Here is a 15,031-nt window from a genome sequence, read left to right as displayed (position 1 = left end):
TTGGGATCAAATGAGCAACCTTTATCAAGGTATTACAATAGCTATGAGAATGACATTTTATTTGGACTAGTGAAAAACTTCAAATACAACATACCGAACATAATCCAATAAGTGGGGTCTGAGAAAGGTAGTATGTACCCAGACTTTATCCCTACCGTGAGAGATTTGAGAAAAGAAAACAACTAGAAGTCTGCAAAATACTAAAGTTTACTGCAGTAACTAAAGACAATTTTCAACAATCTTTCTACAACATCCTGAAATCCAACAAAATGTTCACCTTGATCATCCACATTGGAGTTGGTTCTCCTCAATATTGTTACCATGGAAGACTGTTCCCCTGCATTATTATCGATATTTGTAATACCATAAGTCTCTCATTTGCGAGAGATATCCATGATTCTTTGCTTGAGTGATTGAATCTCCTTGGCATCTTGGCGACATTTGTAGAATTAATTTCTTGAGACAACTAGCAAATCCAATGTCATCACTTTTACCACCCTCGAAGTTGTAAGTCTTGAGTATAGCAACAACATCATTAGCAATAGAGTTGATCTCAAACACCCATTGCTGAACTCTTTGATCTCTACTTCTTAGCAGGGAAACTTTGTGTATGAGGAAATCACCTAATTTTTGAAGTGCAAATGACACAAAGACATCAGCCATCTTCAGGAGTTTTGATTTTTATCTGGAAAAGAGGGGTATGTATAGAAGAATACAAGTCGGATAATGGGAGATGAGCACTCAAAAGCAGTAGACATAAAGTTGTCAGTAGAATTCACTTAGCTAGACGCCTCAACTAGGACTAGTATCTATGGAACACCTCTTTCCCTCAACATTTGAGCCGCTTAAATGCTTTTTGCCCAAATGACACTTTTTTCTATGATTCACCTTAGATGGACGCGAGAACGCAATCAAGTTTAAAATTTGAAGTCAAGTTTTGGGTCAAATATATGTATTATGCCTTGAATATATTTACCATGCATCGAAAGTTCTTCCATGGCTCTTTCATGTTAGGACTAGGAATTTTGATGTGGTTTCTGGAATCAAATTGAACGATACAAGAAGGTACCTTTGTAACACACTATTTAATATTAATATTAACTAGTATTCATCATCAATTAAAGATAAAAAGATTATAATGTTCATGACGGTATCAAGTGTAAACCAAATGATATATATATTGCTCATTGAACTCGGGCGTAATACATAAACATGGCCTTAAACTTGGCTTCAGCTGATATTAATTCCCTCCAACTTTGAGTGTGCATAAGTAGACATTTAAACTTGTGTAAAAATTGAATAGATAGACACATTCGTCATACGTGGCGTCCTACATGACAATATTGTGTCCTATGTGGCATCCTACGTGTATTATGCCACATGACGTGTGTGTCTACTTATTCAATTTTATGCAAGTTTGATTATATAGCTGTGCACAGCCTGAGTTAGAGGGTATAAATGATTTGTAGTTGACTTTCTTTTAGTAAGTTGATAACGTAAAACAATACTAACATATCTGCAGCAAAGTTTGAGTAAAACAAATTAAAGAAATGGTAATTTGGGATTGGGATTAATTACCTCTACGATTATGGAATAGGACATAATATTATGCTTGAAATGTTTCATCGATAAGGAGTTCTCTCCACGTCTTTCATTCTCTCAGGAATCTCCTTTAGCGTTGGACAATCATAGATACCAAGACCTTTAATGAGAGGCATGACACTTGTGCCTATATGCCATCTTTCTAGCTTCTCAAGACCATCGAGACGAAGGAACTCTAGTTGACTGAAACTGTTATCACTGCAGGTTAATTCATTTCCTTCATAAGCTCTAAACAAATCAAGATTTCTTAGATTTGGCAGCATCCCTAGAGTAGACATTGGATCTTCTATGAGTTTTGAGTCCACAAGAACCATCATTGTGATGGAATTTGGAAATGCGTCTGGGCAGTTTCTCAATTTCCCCTTCAAGCCACAACTTGTGGAGCTTTTGACAAGAAGCAAGAAACTCGAGGGCTGGGAATGATTCATCATCTTCACAACACAATGTGAGAGTGCTAAGGTTATTCAAACTACTAATGTTGTTTAGGGAGTAAGATTTGTTGATATCATGCATGCTTAATTCTCGAAGATTGACTAAATCAACAGGGTCAACATCCTTCCACTGATCACAAGCAAGGCTTTTAAGAACTTGAAGACTACTGAGTTTGCTTATACGTTTCAGAGGTTTTGAATATGGAGCATCTAAATATCTTAGATCTATCAGGTCAGCTGTCTCGCTGGGTAGTTGGCATAAGCACCCGTTTTTTTCATTTACTACACAAAGTGTCTGTAAATTCTTGAGGTTGCAAATGGAGGAGGGAAGACAACGGATACCTGTCAATCTTAAGAACTTGAGGTGGTACAAACGTCCTATGGAGTCAGGTATCGTTCCACCAGAAACATCCAAGTATAACACATACATATGTTGGAACACACTACTGAAGTTTATAAGACTCATGTTAAGAAAATCGAAGAACATAACTGACCTCAACTTTAAGTTAGAAAGATCAAGTGAGAGGTACTTTTCTCCTTGATCATGAATGGCATGCCTGATGCATAAGAAGGATATGGAGTGGTTTCTTGGATCATAAATATCAAAGAAGTTTACCTCCAATGCCTTTTGTATGGAAAGATCACGAACTACATCGTGAACCCTACATAGAATAACTCTTTCCCAAAATGTTCCAGCCACTTGAACCAAGCTTCGTCTTATCAGCTCATTTAAGAAGCCTTCAGCGACATCCTCTATTCTTTCTTCTCCTCTTGGTATGAAACCCTCAGCCACCCACAACCGTATAATGTTTTCAGCCTCGAGCTCTTGATCTTCTGGAAAAATACCAAAGTAGAGAAAACACTGCTTGAGTGCAGTTGACAAATCGTTGTAGCTTAATGATAGTATGTAGGAGATTTCAGTAGAGTCATCTTTAATGTTCTTCCAAAGGTGGTCTTTCACCTTTTGCCATTCATCTAGCTCCTTTTTATGTGAAAGTAGTCCGCTCAATACAACAATTGCAAGAGGTAAGCCTCTACACTTTTTCCACCATATCCTTAGCTAGACTTTCCATTTCTGGAACCATTGCTCGAACATCAAGTAGTTTCCTAAGAAAGTGATCCCAACTTTCTTCTTGACTTAGGAAACGAAGTTTATGAACAAAACCTCTGTCGGCTGCTCTTTCAGCGACATCCTCTTTGCGCGTGGTAACAATGACTCTGCTGCCATTCTTGCCATCCGGGAATGCTCTTTTCAAACTCTCCCATGCTTCTCTCTGCCAGACATCATCAACCACCACGAGGTATTTGCGTTCTTTCAATAGATCACGAAGGTGGTTTTCTAGATCTCTTTCATCCATCTTTTCCAACAAATCCAGAGTTTCCTTGGTGCGACCTCGGATGGATTTTATAATAGTTTTAAGAAGATCCATTGTGTTATACTCTTGAGAAACACATATCCAAGCGTGTGTAGAGAAGCTAGAGGCTATATTAGGATTGATGTAAAGGTTTCTTGCAAGAGTGGTCTTGCCTAATCCACCCATGCCATAAATGGAGAGGACGGTTCGACGAGGCTCAGCTTTGAGAAGTTGAGCTAGCAATGTCTGTACAACATCCTGAAAGCCAACAAAAATGTAATCCTGGTCATCCACATATGAGGTAGTTCTCCTCAATGTTCTAACCATGGCAGACTGATAACTTGGACCTTCTCCTGCATTATTGATATCTCTAATACCATAAGTATCTCGTTTGCGAGATATATCCATGATTCGTTGCTTGAGTGATTCAATCTCCGTGGAAACTTTGTAGAATCCGGCCTCACTCCTACAGATGCAAGCGCAAGCCTTGAGACGACTAGAAAATCCATTGTCATTACCTTTAGCAACCTTGAAGCTATAAGTCTCGAGTATAGCAACAGCGTCATTAGCAATAGAGTTGATCTCAAACACCCACTGTTGAACTCTTTGATCTCCACATTGCTTTAGTTCTGCATCTCTGAGGAAAGAGTGCATGAAGAGAAGCTCGTTTCGCAGCCACTGTATATCTTCTCTTAGACTTAAACGTAGGTTAATTTCCTGTATTAGGAAATCACCCAATTTTTGAACTGCAAATGACACAAATGCATCAGTCATCTTTAGGAATACTACTACTACTTTTGATTGAAAAAAAAAAGGAGATGAGATCATTTTATAACCTCAGAACTCAGAAGCACTAAACATAAAAGTAAGACCTCAAAAAATGTGTTCAAAGGGTCCACTAATGTGAATAAAGTTTAGAAAAAACTAAATATGACCATGTGGTTTTTTTTTTTGTTTTTTTTTTTTTTAAAAAAAATCAACTATTAGACAAGGCAAGCAGTTCCATTGTCTTAAAAGGACAAAGATGCAAGCTATGCGAAAGGTACATTTCAATAGAAGAATCTTCTTATTCTAACCAGTCAAATTCTTTCTACACCAATTGATATTATCTATAAAAATTGTTTGATGATGGAGTTGAAGCATATGGTGAAGCGATCACATAAATTGTCGTGCAGGATGTTACGTGGAATGCGTTTGTATATTTGTTCGTACATTCTAAGTTGAAGGGCATAAATTTGAAATTAGGTCAAGTTAAATGACACACTTAAAAGAAGCCAAAAACAAAAAAAGAAATTAAACATTGAAAAACTAAAACAACAAAAAAAAAGTTGAAATAATGAGTAAAGTGACAGAAACTTGATTGATGCTTTCTTGAAGTGGTGGGCAATCATGATAATGAAAGGCAACAGGAAATGAAAGCTCCTATTATCAACAAGGACGATAAAGATGCAAGCTAAGTGAAAGGCACTTTTTTTTTTTTTTTTTGAAATGGTAAAGAGTAAGTACCATTAGGATATTATCAGTTGGAAATAGTCATTGGCGTTATCGGTTTAGAATATAATGAAGTAAAGAAAATACAGGCTTAAGTCACCTTCTGTCCTTTAAAGTTATCAGCATAATTCACTTATCTAGATGACTCAACTAGGACTATAGTATGTACGGAACACCACTCTTCCTCAACATTTGAGCCATTGAAATACTTTTTGCCCATACGAGACTTTATCTATGATTCACTTCAGATGGACGCGTGAATGCAATTTTTGCAGCTTATGTAGTTCAATGTTAATAGTATTTTCCTCCGCATCCTTGAGGAATCTGCTTATCTCTCAACCATCGGACATCCTCTCTTCGACTTAAAATGCATGTTAACTTCCTGTATAAGGAAATTGCCTAGATTTTGTGCTGCAAATGACACAAAGGCATCCGCCATTTTCAGGCGTTTCGGTTTTTAAAGGTTTCTGCTAATTGCTCCCAGAAAGAATCATGACTGTATGCTGAATTTCAGTGAAGTGATGATTTCTTGGTTTTTTTTGCTTTAAAGTTTTTGTTTAGTTTCCTTCACAGGTATTAACGGCTGCTTTGTTTAATTTCTGCTCGTTTCACATTTATGTCCTCCAACTTTGAGTGTACAATTTGCGTCCTACATGGCAGTTTGCGTCCTACGTGGTGTCTTATGTGTATTATGACATATAAGACTTATGTGTCAATTTGTTTAACTTTATACAAGTTTAAATGTTTACTTGTGCACATCCAATGTTGAAGGTCATAAATTTGAAATTAGGTCAAGTTAAATGACACAATTATTGCCTTGAGATAGCGTGCATTGAGATTTGATGTTGCTTGAATTTTATGAACCAAAATCTGTACTTTGTCAACTGCCTTTTGTGAAAATCTGATGTGTGTCATCCTCTGACTTTCGGTTTCGTTACTCTGTAGGTGATATTTGGTGTTGTTTCTGTCATTGACGATGCAATGTGATCTTAATTACTAGAATGGAATGAATGTGTCAGCGTTTAAGCAGACGTAAGAAGGCATCATCTGCCATTCATGATGCAGTGATTGGATTATTTTGGTACGTATTGCATCTCTACTTTTGCATTAAAAGTCGAGTCTTTTGTAGTTTACAGGATCTGTTCTAAAACAGAAAGAACGAGGCATCGGATTTTTGAGCTTGTGTGTACAGAATCAGAAAACCCAAAAATTAGGTACTAAAGCTAGTTAGATGAATGAACTCCTTCGCTATGCCATCATGAAGAGAAAATGATCAAAATGCTCCTTGATAAATGAGCTTTGGTTCATTTAGTCAATACATGGCCTACTTAGGCCTCGAAACAGGGTAGAGACAATGCAAATCCTATAATGCTTTGTGCAAAAATCCATCTAAAGCTCACAATCAGTAGCTGGATGAAAGTACACAGCATACTTTTCATTCTTTTTTTTGAATCTGATGCAACTTCAAACACTCATGTCGACCTAAACCTTTAATAACAGGCATGGGACTTGTAGCTGAATGCCAACTCTCAATGTATCGAAGATCAACAAAGACGAACAAACTCCAACTGACAAAAAATGTCTTCAAGTGACAGCTTCCTCGCCTGTTTAACCGAAATATTATTAACACACTATTTATGAAATAAGACTTCATGTATGCTTGAAAAGCTTCGCGTCTTTCATTCTCTGGGGAATCTTGTTCAGCTTTTTACAGTGATCAATACGAAGACCTTTAATCAGAGGCATGGCACTTGTGGCTAAATGTCATGTGTCTAGGTTCTCAAGACAAGCAAGACTAAGGAACTCGAGTTGAGGGAAGCTATTATCACTGCAGAATATTTCTTTTCCTTGATAAGCTCTAAGAACTTCGAGTTTTCTTAGGTTTGGCAACATTCCCAAAATAGGCATCGGATCTTCCATGAGTTTTGAGTCCAAAAGAACCATCATTGTGATGGAATTTGGTAACAGAGACAGTTTCTGTATTCTCCCATCTAACCACAATTTCTGAAGCTTTTCACAATAATAAAGAAATTCAAGGTCTGGGAATGATTGACCATCTCTACAAAACAATTTGAGAGTGCTAAGGTTTTTCAAGCTGCTAATGTTGTTTAGGGAGTAAGATTTGGTTATATCAATCATGCTTAATTCTCGAAGATTGACTAAAATCAACAGGGTCAACATCTTTCCACTGATCACAAGAGATGTCTTTAAGAATTTGAAGACTAGTGAGTTTACTTATACGTACCAGAGGTTCAGAATACGGAGCAACTAAATGCCTTAGATTTATTAGGTCAGCTGTCTCGGGGGGTAGTTGGCACAAATGTCTAAATTCACTTTTGACACAAAGTGTCTGCAAATTCTTGAGGTTGCCAATGGAGGAGGGAAGATTACCAATACCTCCCAAGCTTAAGAATTTGAGATGGTATAAACTTCCTATGGCATGAGGTACAGTTCCACCAAGAGTATCCAACTACAACACATATATATGTTGGAACACACTACAGAAGTTTATAAGATTCATGTTCCGAAAATCTGGATCGAAGAACATAATTGACCTCAACTTTAAGTTAGAAAGATCAAGTGAGAGGTACTTTTCTCCTTGATCATGAATGGCATGCCTGATACATAAGGAAGATATGGAGTGGTTTCTTGGATCATAAATGTCAAAGAAGTTTACCTCCAATGCCTTTTGTATGGCAAGATCACGAAGTAAATCATGAACCTTACATTCAGTAACTTTTTCCCAAAATGTTCGAGCCACTTGAACCAAGCTTCGTCTTATTAGCTCATTCAAGAAGCCTTCAGCTACATCCTCCATTCTTTCTTGTCCTCTTGGTATGAAACCCTCAGCCATCCACAGCCGTATTACGTTTTCAGCCTCGAGCTCTTGATCTTCTGGAAAAATACCGAAGTAGAGAAAACACTGCTTGAGCTCAGTTGACAAATCATTGTAGCTTAATGATAGTATGTAGGAGATTTCAATAGAGTCTTCTTCAATGTTCTTCCAAAGGCGGTCTTTCACCTTTTTCCATTCGCCTGGCCCCCTTTTATGCGAAAGTAGTCCGCTCAATACAACAATTGCAAGAGGTAAGCCTCCACACTTATCCACCATATCCTTAGCTAGCCTCTCCATTGTGGAGGTCATTGCTCGAACATCAAGTAGTTTCCTGCAAAAGAGATCCCAACTTTCTTCTTGGTTTAGGAAACGAAGTTTATGGACGAAACCTCTGTTGTATGCTCTTTCAGCAACATCTTGCTTGCGCGTGGTGATAATAACTCTGCTGCCATTCTTGCTATCCGGAAATGCTCTTTTCAAACTCTCTCATGCTTCTCTCTGCCATATATCATCAACCACCACAAGGTATTTGCGTTTTTTTAAAAGATTACGAAGGTAAATTTCTAGATCTCTCTCTGTCATCCTTTCCAACAAATCTAGAGTTTCCTTGGTGCAACCTTGGATGGATTTTATGATATACCTGAGGAGATCCACAGTGTTGTACTCTTGAGAAACACATATCCAAGCTCGTGTATGGAAGCTATTGACTATATCAGGACTGATGTAGAGATTTCTTGCAAGAGTGGTCTTGCCTAAACCACCCATGCCATAAATGGAGATGACGCTTCGACGAGGCTCTTCTTTGAGAAGTTCAGATAGCAATCTTTCTACAACATCCTGAAATCCAACAAAAATGTGATCCTGACCATCCACATAGGAGGTGGTTCTCCTCAATGTTGTAACCATGGCAGATGGATTGTTTGGCCGCTTACTTGATCCATCTCCTGAATTAGTACTATTGATATTTGTAATACCATAAGTCTCTCGCTTGCGAGAGATATCCATAATTCGTTGCTTGAGTGATTGTATCTCTTTGGATACTTTGTAGAATTTGGTGTCCTTCTTACAGATGCAAGCGCAACCCTTGAGACAACTAGCAAATTGATCGTCACCTTTACCAGCCTTGAAGCTGTAAGTCTCTAGTATAGCGACAGCGTCATTTGCAATAGAGTTGATCTCAAACACCCATTGTTGAACTCTTTGATCTCCACATTGCTTTAGTTCTGCATCTCTGAGGAAAGACTGCATGAAGAGTAGATCATTTCTCAGCCATCTAACTTCATCTCTGAGATTTGTAAGCAGGGAAACTTCCTGAATGAGGAAATCACCCAGTTTTTTAACTGCAAATGACACAAAGGCATCAGCCATCTTCAGGAGTATTGATTTTTATCTGGAGAAATGGGGTCTGTATATTGGAATACTAGTCAGAAATGAGAGATAGAGATATACACTCAAAAACAGTTGACATTAATACTGATTAAAAGTTGAGTAAAAACGAAAGAAATAATACATAAACATGACCCTTAACTTGGCTTCAGCCGACAACAATGACCTTTAACTTTGGGTGTGCACAATTAGACACTTAAAAAATTATATATAATTGAAGAAAAGACATATTCCTCTATGTACTAGACCCTTAAGAGTTATGTTTATATACTATGCTTTTTTTGAAATATGTATTAAAGCTTCTTTAACTACCATTACACAACTTGTGGGAAAATTTATGTGTGGAGAAAAGTCTAAAAAGTAAATAATTATAAAAGAATTATGATTGTCAAATATGTCAAACAAGAATGTGGAAAATGAACAAGAAAAAATTAGAGAAATGAAAGTGAAATGTGACTCATTTGACTGGGCAAGAGAAAATCAAAGTGTTCCCATTTGAAAAAATTAGAGTAATGAAACTATATATGGAGGAAAAGTCTATCAGTAGTAGTTCTGTGTTGTCCAATTCAATGGTCCACCTTATAAATTTATTTGGGTATGATTATGAAGAGGCTGAAATAGGACATCGATATATATATATATATATATATATATAGCTTCATCGAAAAGGAGTTCTCTCCACGTCTTTCATTCTCTCGGGTATCTCTTTTAGCTTTGGACATTGATGGATAGCAAAACCTTTAATATGAGGCGTGGCACTTGCGGGCTAAATGCCATTTCCCTAAGTTCTCAAGACGAAGGATCTCCAGTTGACTGAAGTTGTTATCAATGCATGTAATTTCTTTTCCTTCATAAGCTCTAAAAAAGTTCAAGATTCCTTAGGTTTGGCAACATTCCCAAAATAGGCATCGGATCTTCTGTGAGTTTTTGAGTCCGAAAGAACCATCATTACGATGGAATTTGGAAGGCATAATACATAAATATGCCCTTTAACTTGACTTCAAATCACATTTATGCCCTTCAACTTTGGATGTGCACAAGTAGACACTTAAACTTGTATAAAGTTGAACAAACAGACACACATGTCCTACATGTCATCCTACTTGTCATTTTTTGTCCGACGTGGTGTTCTACGTGTATTGTGTCATGTAGGACTCATGTGTTTATTTATTTAAAAGTTGGATAGTTAAAGTGTCTGTTTGTGCATTATGAAAGTTGGAGGTCAAAGTTAAAATTTGAAGGCAAATTTAGGGTCCAATATATGTATTATGCTGGAAATTGGTCCGACAGAGGCAGCTTCTCAATTCTCCCTTGTAACCATAATTTGTGGAGATTATGACAAGAATTAACAAATTCTAGGGCTGTGAATGATTCATCATCTTTACACAACAATCTGAGAGTGCTAAGGTTTTTCGAGCTGCTAATGTTGTTTAGGGAGTAGGATTTTCTTAATATTATGCATTCTTAATTATCGAAGATTGACTAAGTCAATAGGGAGTGATCACATTGGTTCCTTTTAAGAACTTGACGACTAGTTAAGAATTTAATAAAGTAGAGAAAATTATAGGCTTATGTCATCTGCGAAAATACTGCAAAAAAGAAGTGTTGAAATTAACTGAGACCCTCAACATCTTCTTCCATACACAGCCCAATAACCAAAGTTATTCTATGCTTTCTTCATATTCTATTGAATATATTTACCATACAATTGCATTTTTTTCACCCTCTACCCTGCATCGAAAGTTCTCCTATGGCTCTTTACATGTTAGGACTAGGAATCTTGATCTGGTTTTTGAAATCAAATTGAACGATACGAGAAGGTACCTTTGTTTTGTAGTTTGCACATATCGAGAATGTTACTACTTAATGCCTAGAAATATTGGGATAGACCAAGTTGCCTGTGGCATCGATCAGGCGGAATGATTAATCAAAACATCAGAAAATCATTATTTTTACTTAAAATCCCAAAAACAATTCTCTTTTAAACCAATTCTGCACACTCAAAACGCTCAAAAAAAATATACAATTTAAACACTAAAAATACACTCCTGAAACCTGATTAATGCTCCCTTCAACTGCTTCTTTCTCCCACCTGCTCATGACAGTGTCAAGTGTCAACCAAAAGATATATATTTCTCTTTGAACTTAATGTATGTTTGATACGATAAAAGTCATTTTCGAGGAAATATTTGTATTATGCTCACCAAAAATAGTTTCATAACAAAAGAGTGAGTCATTTTACATAGAAGTGGTCATTGTGGATTGAGATATATTACCTCTACGGTTACGAAACAGGCCAAAAATGAGTTATCCCCACATCTTGCATTCTCTTGGGAATATGATATAGATGTGGACAGTATTTGATGTCAAGACCTTTAATATGAGGCATGGCACTTGTGGCTAAATGCCATGTTTCTAGCATCTCAAGACGATGAAGACGGAGGAACTCAAGTTGACTGAAGCTGTTATCACTGCACGTTATTTCTTTTCCTTCATAAGCTTCTTCTAATTCGAGATTCCTTAGGTTTGGCAACATTCCCAAAATAGGCATCGGATCTACCCTGAGTTTTGACTTCCAAAGAACCATCATTGTGATGGAATTTGGAAACAGAGGAAGTTTCTTTATTGTCCCTCTTAACCTCAATTTCTGGAGCTTTTGACAAGAATTGACAAATTCAAGAGATGGGAATGATTCATCAGCATAACACAATAATCTGAGAGTGCTAAGGTTTTTCAAGCTGCTAATGTTGTATAGGGAGTAAGATTCGGTAATATCATGCATGCTTAGTTCACGAAGATTGACTAAATCAACAGGGTCAACATCTTTCCACTGATCACAACGAATGCCTTTAAGAACTTGAAGACTCGTGAGTTTGTTTATACATTTCAGAGGCTCTGAATATGGAGCAACTAAATGTCTTAGATTTATTAGGTCAACTGTCTTTTGGGATAGACGGCTAAACCCTCCATGGTCATCGACAAGAAGTGTCTGTAAATTCTTGAGGTTGCTAATGGAAGAGGGAATATTACAGACACCTCTCAAGCTTAACAACTTGAGGTAGTACAAACTTCCTATGACATCAGACATAACATAACCTCCAATATCCAAGTACAACACGTATATATGTCGGAACACACTACTGAAGTTTGTAAGATGGATGTTACGAAAATCTGGATCGAAGAACATAATTGACCTCAACTTCAAGTGAGAAAGATCAAGTGAGAGGTACCTTTCTCCTTGACCATGAATGACATGTCTGATGCATAAGGAGGATATGGAGTGCTTTTTTGGATCATAAATGTCAAAGAATTTTATATCGAATGCCTTTTGTACGGCAAGATCACGAAGTAAATCATGAACCTTACACACAGTAACCTTTTCCCAAAAGGAACGTACCTCTTGTATCAAACTTCGTCTTATCAGCTCATTCAAGAATCCTTCAGCGACATCCTCCATTCTTTCTTCTCCATTTGGTATGAGACCCTCGGCCATCCACAACAGTATTATCTTTTCAGCGTCGACCTCTTGATCTTCTGGGAAAACACCAAAGTACAGAAAACACTGCTTGAGTGTAGTTGACAAATCGTTGTAGCTCAATGATAGTATGTAGGAGATTTGAATGGAGTCATCTTGAATGTTCTGCCAAAAGTGATCTTTCACTTTTTGCCATTGGTCTAGCCCCCTTTTATGTGAAAGTAGTCCGCTCAATACAACAATTGCAAGAGGTAAGCCTCTACACTTTTCCACCATATCTTTAGCTATCCTTACCATTTCTGGAACCATTGCCCGAACATCAAGTTGTTTCCTACAAAAGAGGTCCCAACTTTCTTTTTGGCTTAGGAAACGAAGGTTATGGACAAAACCTCTGTTGTCAGCTCTTTCCGCAACATCATGTTTCCGCGTGGTAATAATAACTCTGCTGCCCTTCTTGCTATCTGGGAATGCTCTTTTCAAACTCTCCCATGCTTCTCTCTGCCATACATCATCAACCACTACAAGGTATTTGCCTTCTTTCAATAGATCACGAAGGTAAATTTCTAGATCGCTTTCTGTCATCCTTTCCAAGAAATCTAGAGTTCCCTTAGTGCGACCTTGGATGGATTTTATGATATTCTTAAGAAGATCCATTGTGTTGTACTCTTGAGAAACACATATCCAAGCGCGTGTAGGGAAGCTTGACACTATATTAGGATTGTTGTAGAGGTTTCTTGCAAGAGTGGTCTTCCCTAATCCGCCCATGCCATGAATGGAGATGACACTTCTACGTGGCTCCGCTTTGAGAAGTTGAGCTAGCAATTTTTCTACGACATCCTGAAGTCCAACAAAAATGTTATCCTGCTCATCCACATATGAGGTAGTTCTCCTCATTGTTCTAACCTGATTACTTGTCCCTTCTCCTGAATTGATATTTGTAATACCATAAGTCTCTCGTTTGCGAGAGATATCCATGATTCGTTGCTTGAGTGATTGGATCTCCTCAGCTACATTGTATAATTTCTTCTCCTTCCTACATATGCAAGCGCAAGCCTTGAGACGACTAACAAATCTATCATCATCACCTTTACCAGCCTCGAAGCTGAAACTCTCGAGTATAGCAACAGCGTCATTAGCAATAGCGTTGATCTCAAACACCCACTGTTGAACTCTTTGATCACCACTTTGCTTTTGTTCTGCCTCTCTGAGGAAAGACTGCATGAAGAGTAGCTCATTTCTCAGCGAGTCAACTTCCTTTCTCAGATTTTTACGCAGCGAAACTTGTTGTACGAGGAAATCACCCAATTTTTGAACTGCAAATGACACAAATGCATCAGTCATCTTTAGGAATACTACTATTACTTTTGATTGAAAAAAGGGGTAGCTGTATGGAAATTTAACACTTTTTTGTTTGCAAAAGGTAAAGTCTCTATGTGAAAAATTAATATTGGAAGCAGTAGTTTGAGTGTTTGATAATTGTTATGATGGAACTGAGTATTTAAAGCATAAAAAATCCAACAGAGTAAAAAGTAATAAAAGTAGAAAGTTGATAGAGTTGAGGTAAATGATAAAGAGAAGTATATATTCTCTACTAAGTGCAAGGCAAGAATTTAAAATTGCATGACACAAGTTATGCTCTAAAGGCACAAGATATTATGTCGATCGATTTTATCACTATCTCGTAAAGATAGACTGGTTGTTTCAGAAAGACTCTTGGCAATAAGTCCGACAAGGCAAACGTTATCTATAAAGTTATGTCCATCAAAATTAGATTGTAACTAAGGATATTTTAATCAACATATTTTTGTGTCATAATATATAAACATGACTCTTAACTTAACGTCAATTAACAACATTGACTGTGCACAAGTAAGCACTTAAACTTCTATAAAATTGAACAAGCAGACACACATGTCTTACATGACATAATACACGTAGAACGCTATGTAGGACACAAAAGTTCCATGTAGGGTGCCATGTAGGACGAATGTGTCTACTTGTTCAACTTTATATAAGTTTAAATATCTATTTGTGCACACCTAAAGTTAAATGTCATAATTGTCAACTGACGTCGAGTTAAGAGTCATATTTATATATTATGTCATACTTGCAGTTATGCCCTGCAACTTTGAGTGCGCACAAGTAGACACTTGATTTATAAATTTGATGAAATAGACACGCACGTCATATGTGGTATCCTACATGACAATTTATGTCCTGTGTGTATTATGGCGCGTAGGACTCACGTGTCTACATGTTCAGTTTTATACAAGTTTAAGTATCTACCTGTGCAGACCTAAAATTGAAGGGCATAAATGTGAAATGAGATCAAGTTAAAACACATTTATATGAAGCTTAAAACTCACCCCAAAATTAGGGTATTTGTGCTAATGATTTTGGCCTTATACATTTCCAAAAACTATTATTTATTTAAGGGAAAAGGGTCTGATATACC

At 37.1% G+C, this 15,031-nt stretch overlaps 4 protein-coding genes across 4 annotated transcripts; all 4 read right to left on the bottom strand.

Annotated features, from left to right (window-relative positions):
* Positions 1-42: 42 nt before the first annotated feature.
* Positions 43-4,674, bottom strand: LOC101250108 (disease resistance protein RPP13-like). Its single transcript, XM_069296428.1, has 2 exons — positions 1,579-4,674; positions 43-623 (listed from the first exon to the last, which is right to left on the bottom strand). The coding sequence occupies exon 1, from the start codon at positions 4,214-4,216 to the stop codon at positions 3,068-3,070; it is 1,149 nt and encodes a 382-aa protein (XP_069152529.1). The 5' UTR covers positions 4,217-4,674; the 3' UTR covers positions 43-623; positions 1,579-3,067.
* LOC138347834 (probable disease resistance RPP8-like protein 4) lies at positions 1,623-3,004 on the bottom strand. The gene is made up of 3 exons (XM_069296378.1): positions 2,995-3,004; positions 2,650-2,867; positions 1,623-2,033 (listed from the first exon to the last, which is right to left on the bottom strand). The coding sequence occupies exons 1-3, from the start codon at positions 3,002-3,004 to the stop codon at positions 1,623-1,625; spliced, it is 639 nt and encodes a 212-aa protein (XP_069152479.1).
* A 1,969-nt stretch (positions 4,675-6,643) lies between the features above and the next one.
* On the bottom strand, positions 6,644-9,083 carry LOC138347833 (putative disease resistance RPP13-like protein 3). Its single transcript, XM_069296377.1, has 4 exons — positions 8,356-9,083; positions 7,557-8,046; positions 7,125-7,349; positions 6,644-6,889 (listed from the first exon to the last, which is right to left on the bottom strand). The coding sequence occupies exons 1-4, from the start codon at positions 9,081-9,083 to the stop codon at positions 6,644-6,646; spliced, it is 1,689 nt and encodes a 562-aa protein (XP_069152478.1).
* Positions 9,084-11,065: 1,982 nt separating this feature from the next.
* On the bottom strand, positions 11,066-14,028 carry LOC101250682 (disease resistance protein RPP13-like). The gene is made up of 2 exons (XM_010321024.3): positions 11,378-14,028; positions 11,066-11,193 (listed from the first exon to the last, which is right to left on the bottom strand). The coding sequence occupies exon 1, from the start codon at positions 13,915-13,917 to the stop codon at positions 11,386-11,388; it is 2,532 nt and encodes an 843-aa protein (XP_010319326.1). The 5' UTR covers positions 13,918-14,028; the 3' UTR covers positions 11,066-11,193; positions 11,378-11,385.
* Positions 14,029-15,031: the final 1,003 nt, after the last annotated feature.

Source organism: Solanum lycopersicum, chromosome 4, assembly GCF_036512215.1.
Source record: "Solanum lycopersicum chromosome 4, SLM_r2.1".
NCBI classification, from domain to species: domain Eukaryota; kingdom Viridiplantae; phylum Streptophyta; class Magnoliopsida; order Solanales; family Solanaceae; genus Solanum; species Solanum lycopersicum.
Note: the sequence above shows the minus strand (reverse complement) of the source record. Positions and strands in the feature narration are given on the sequence as shown.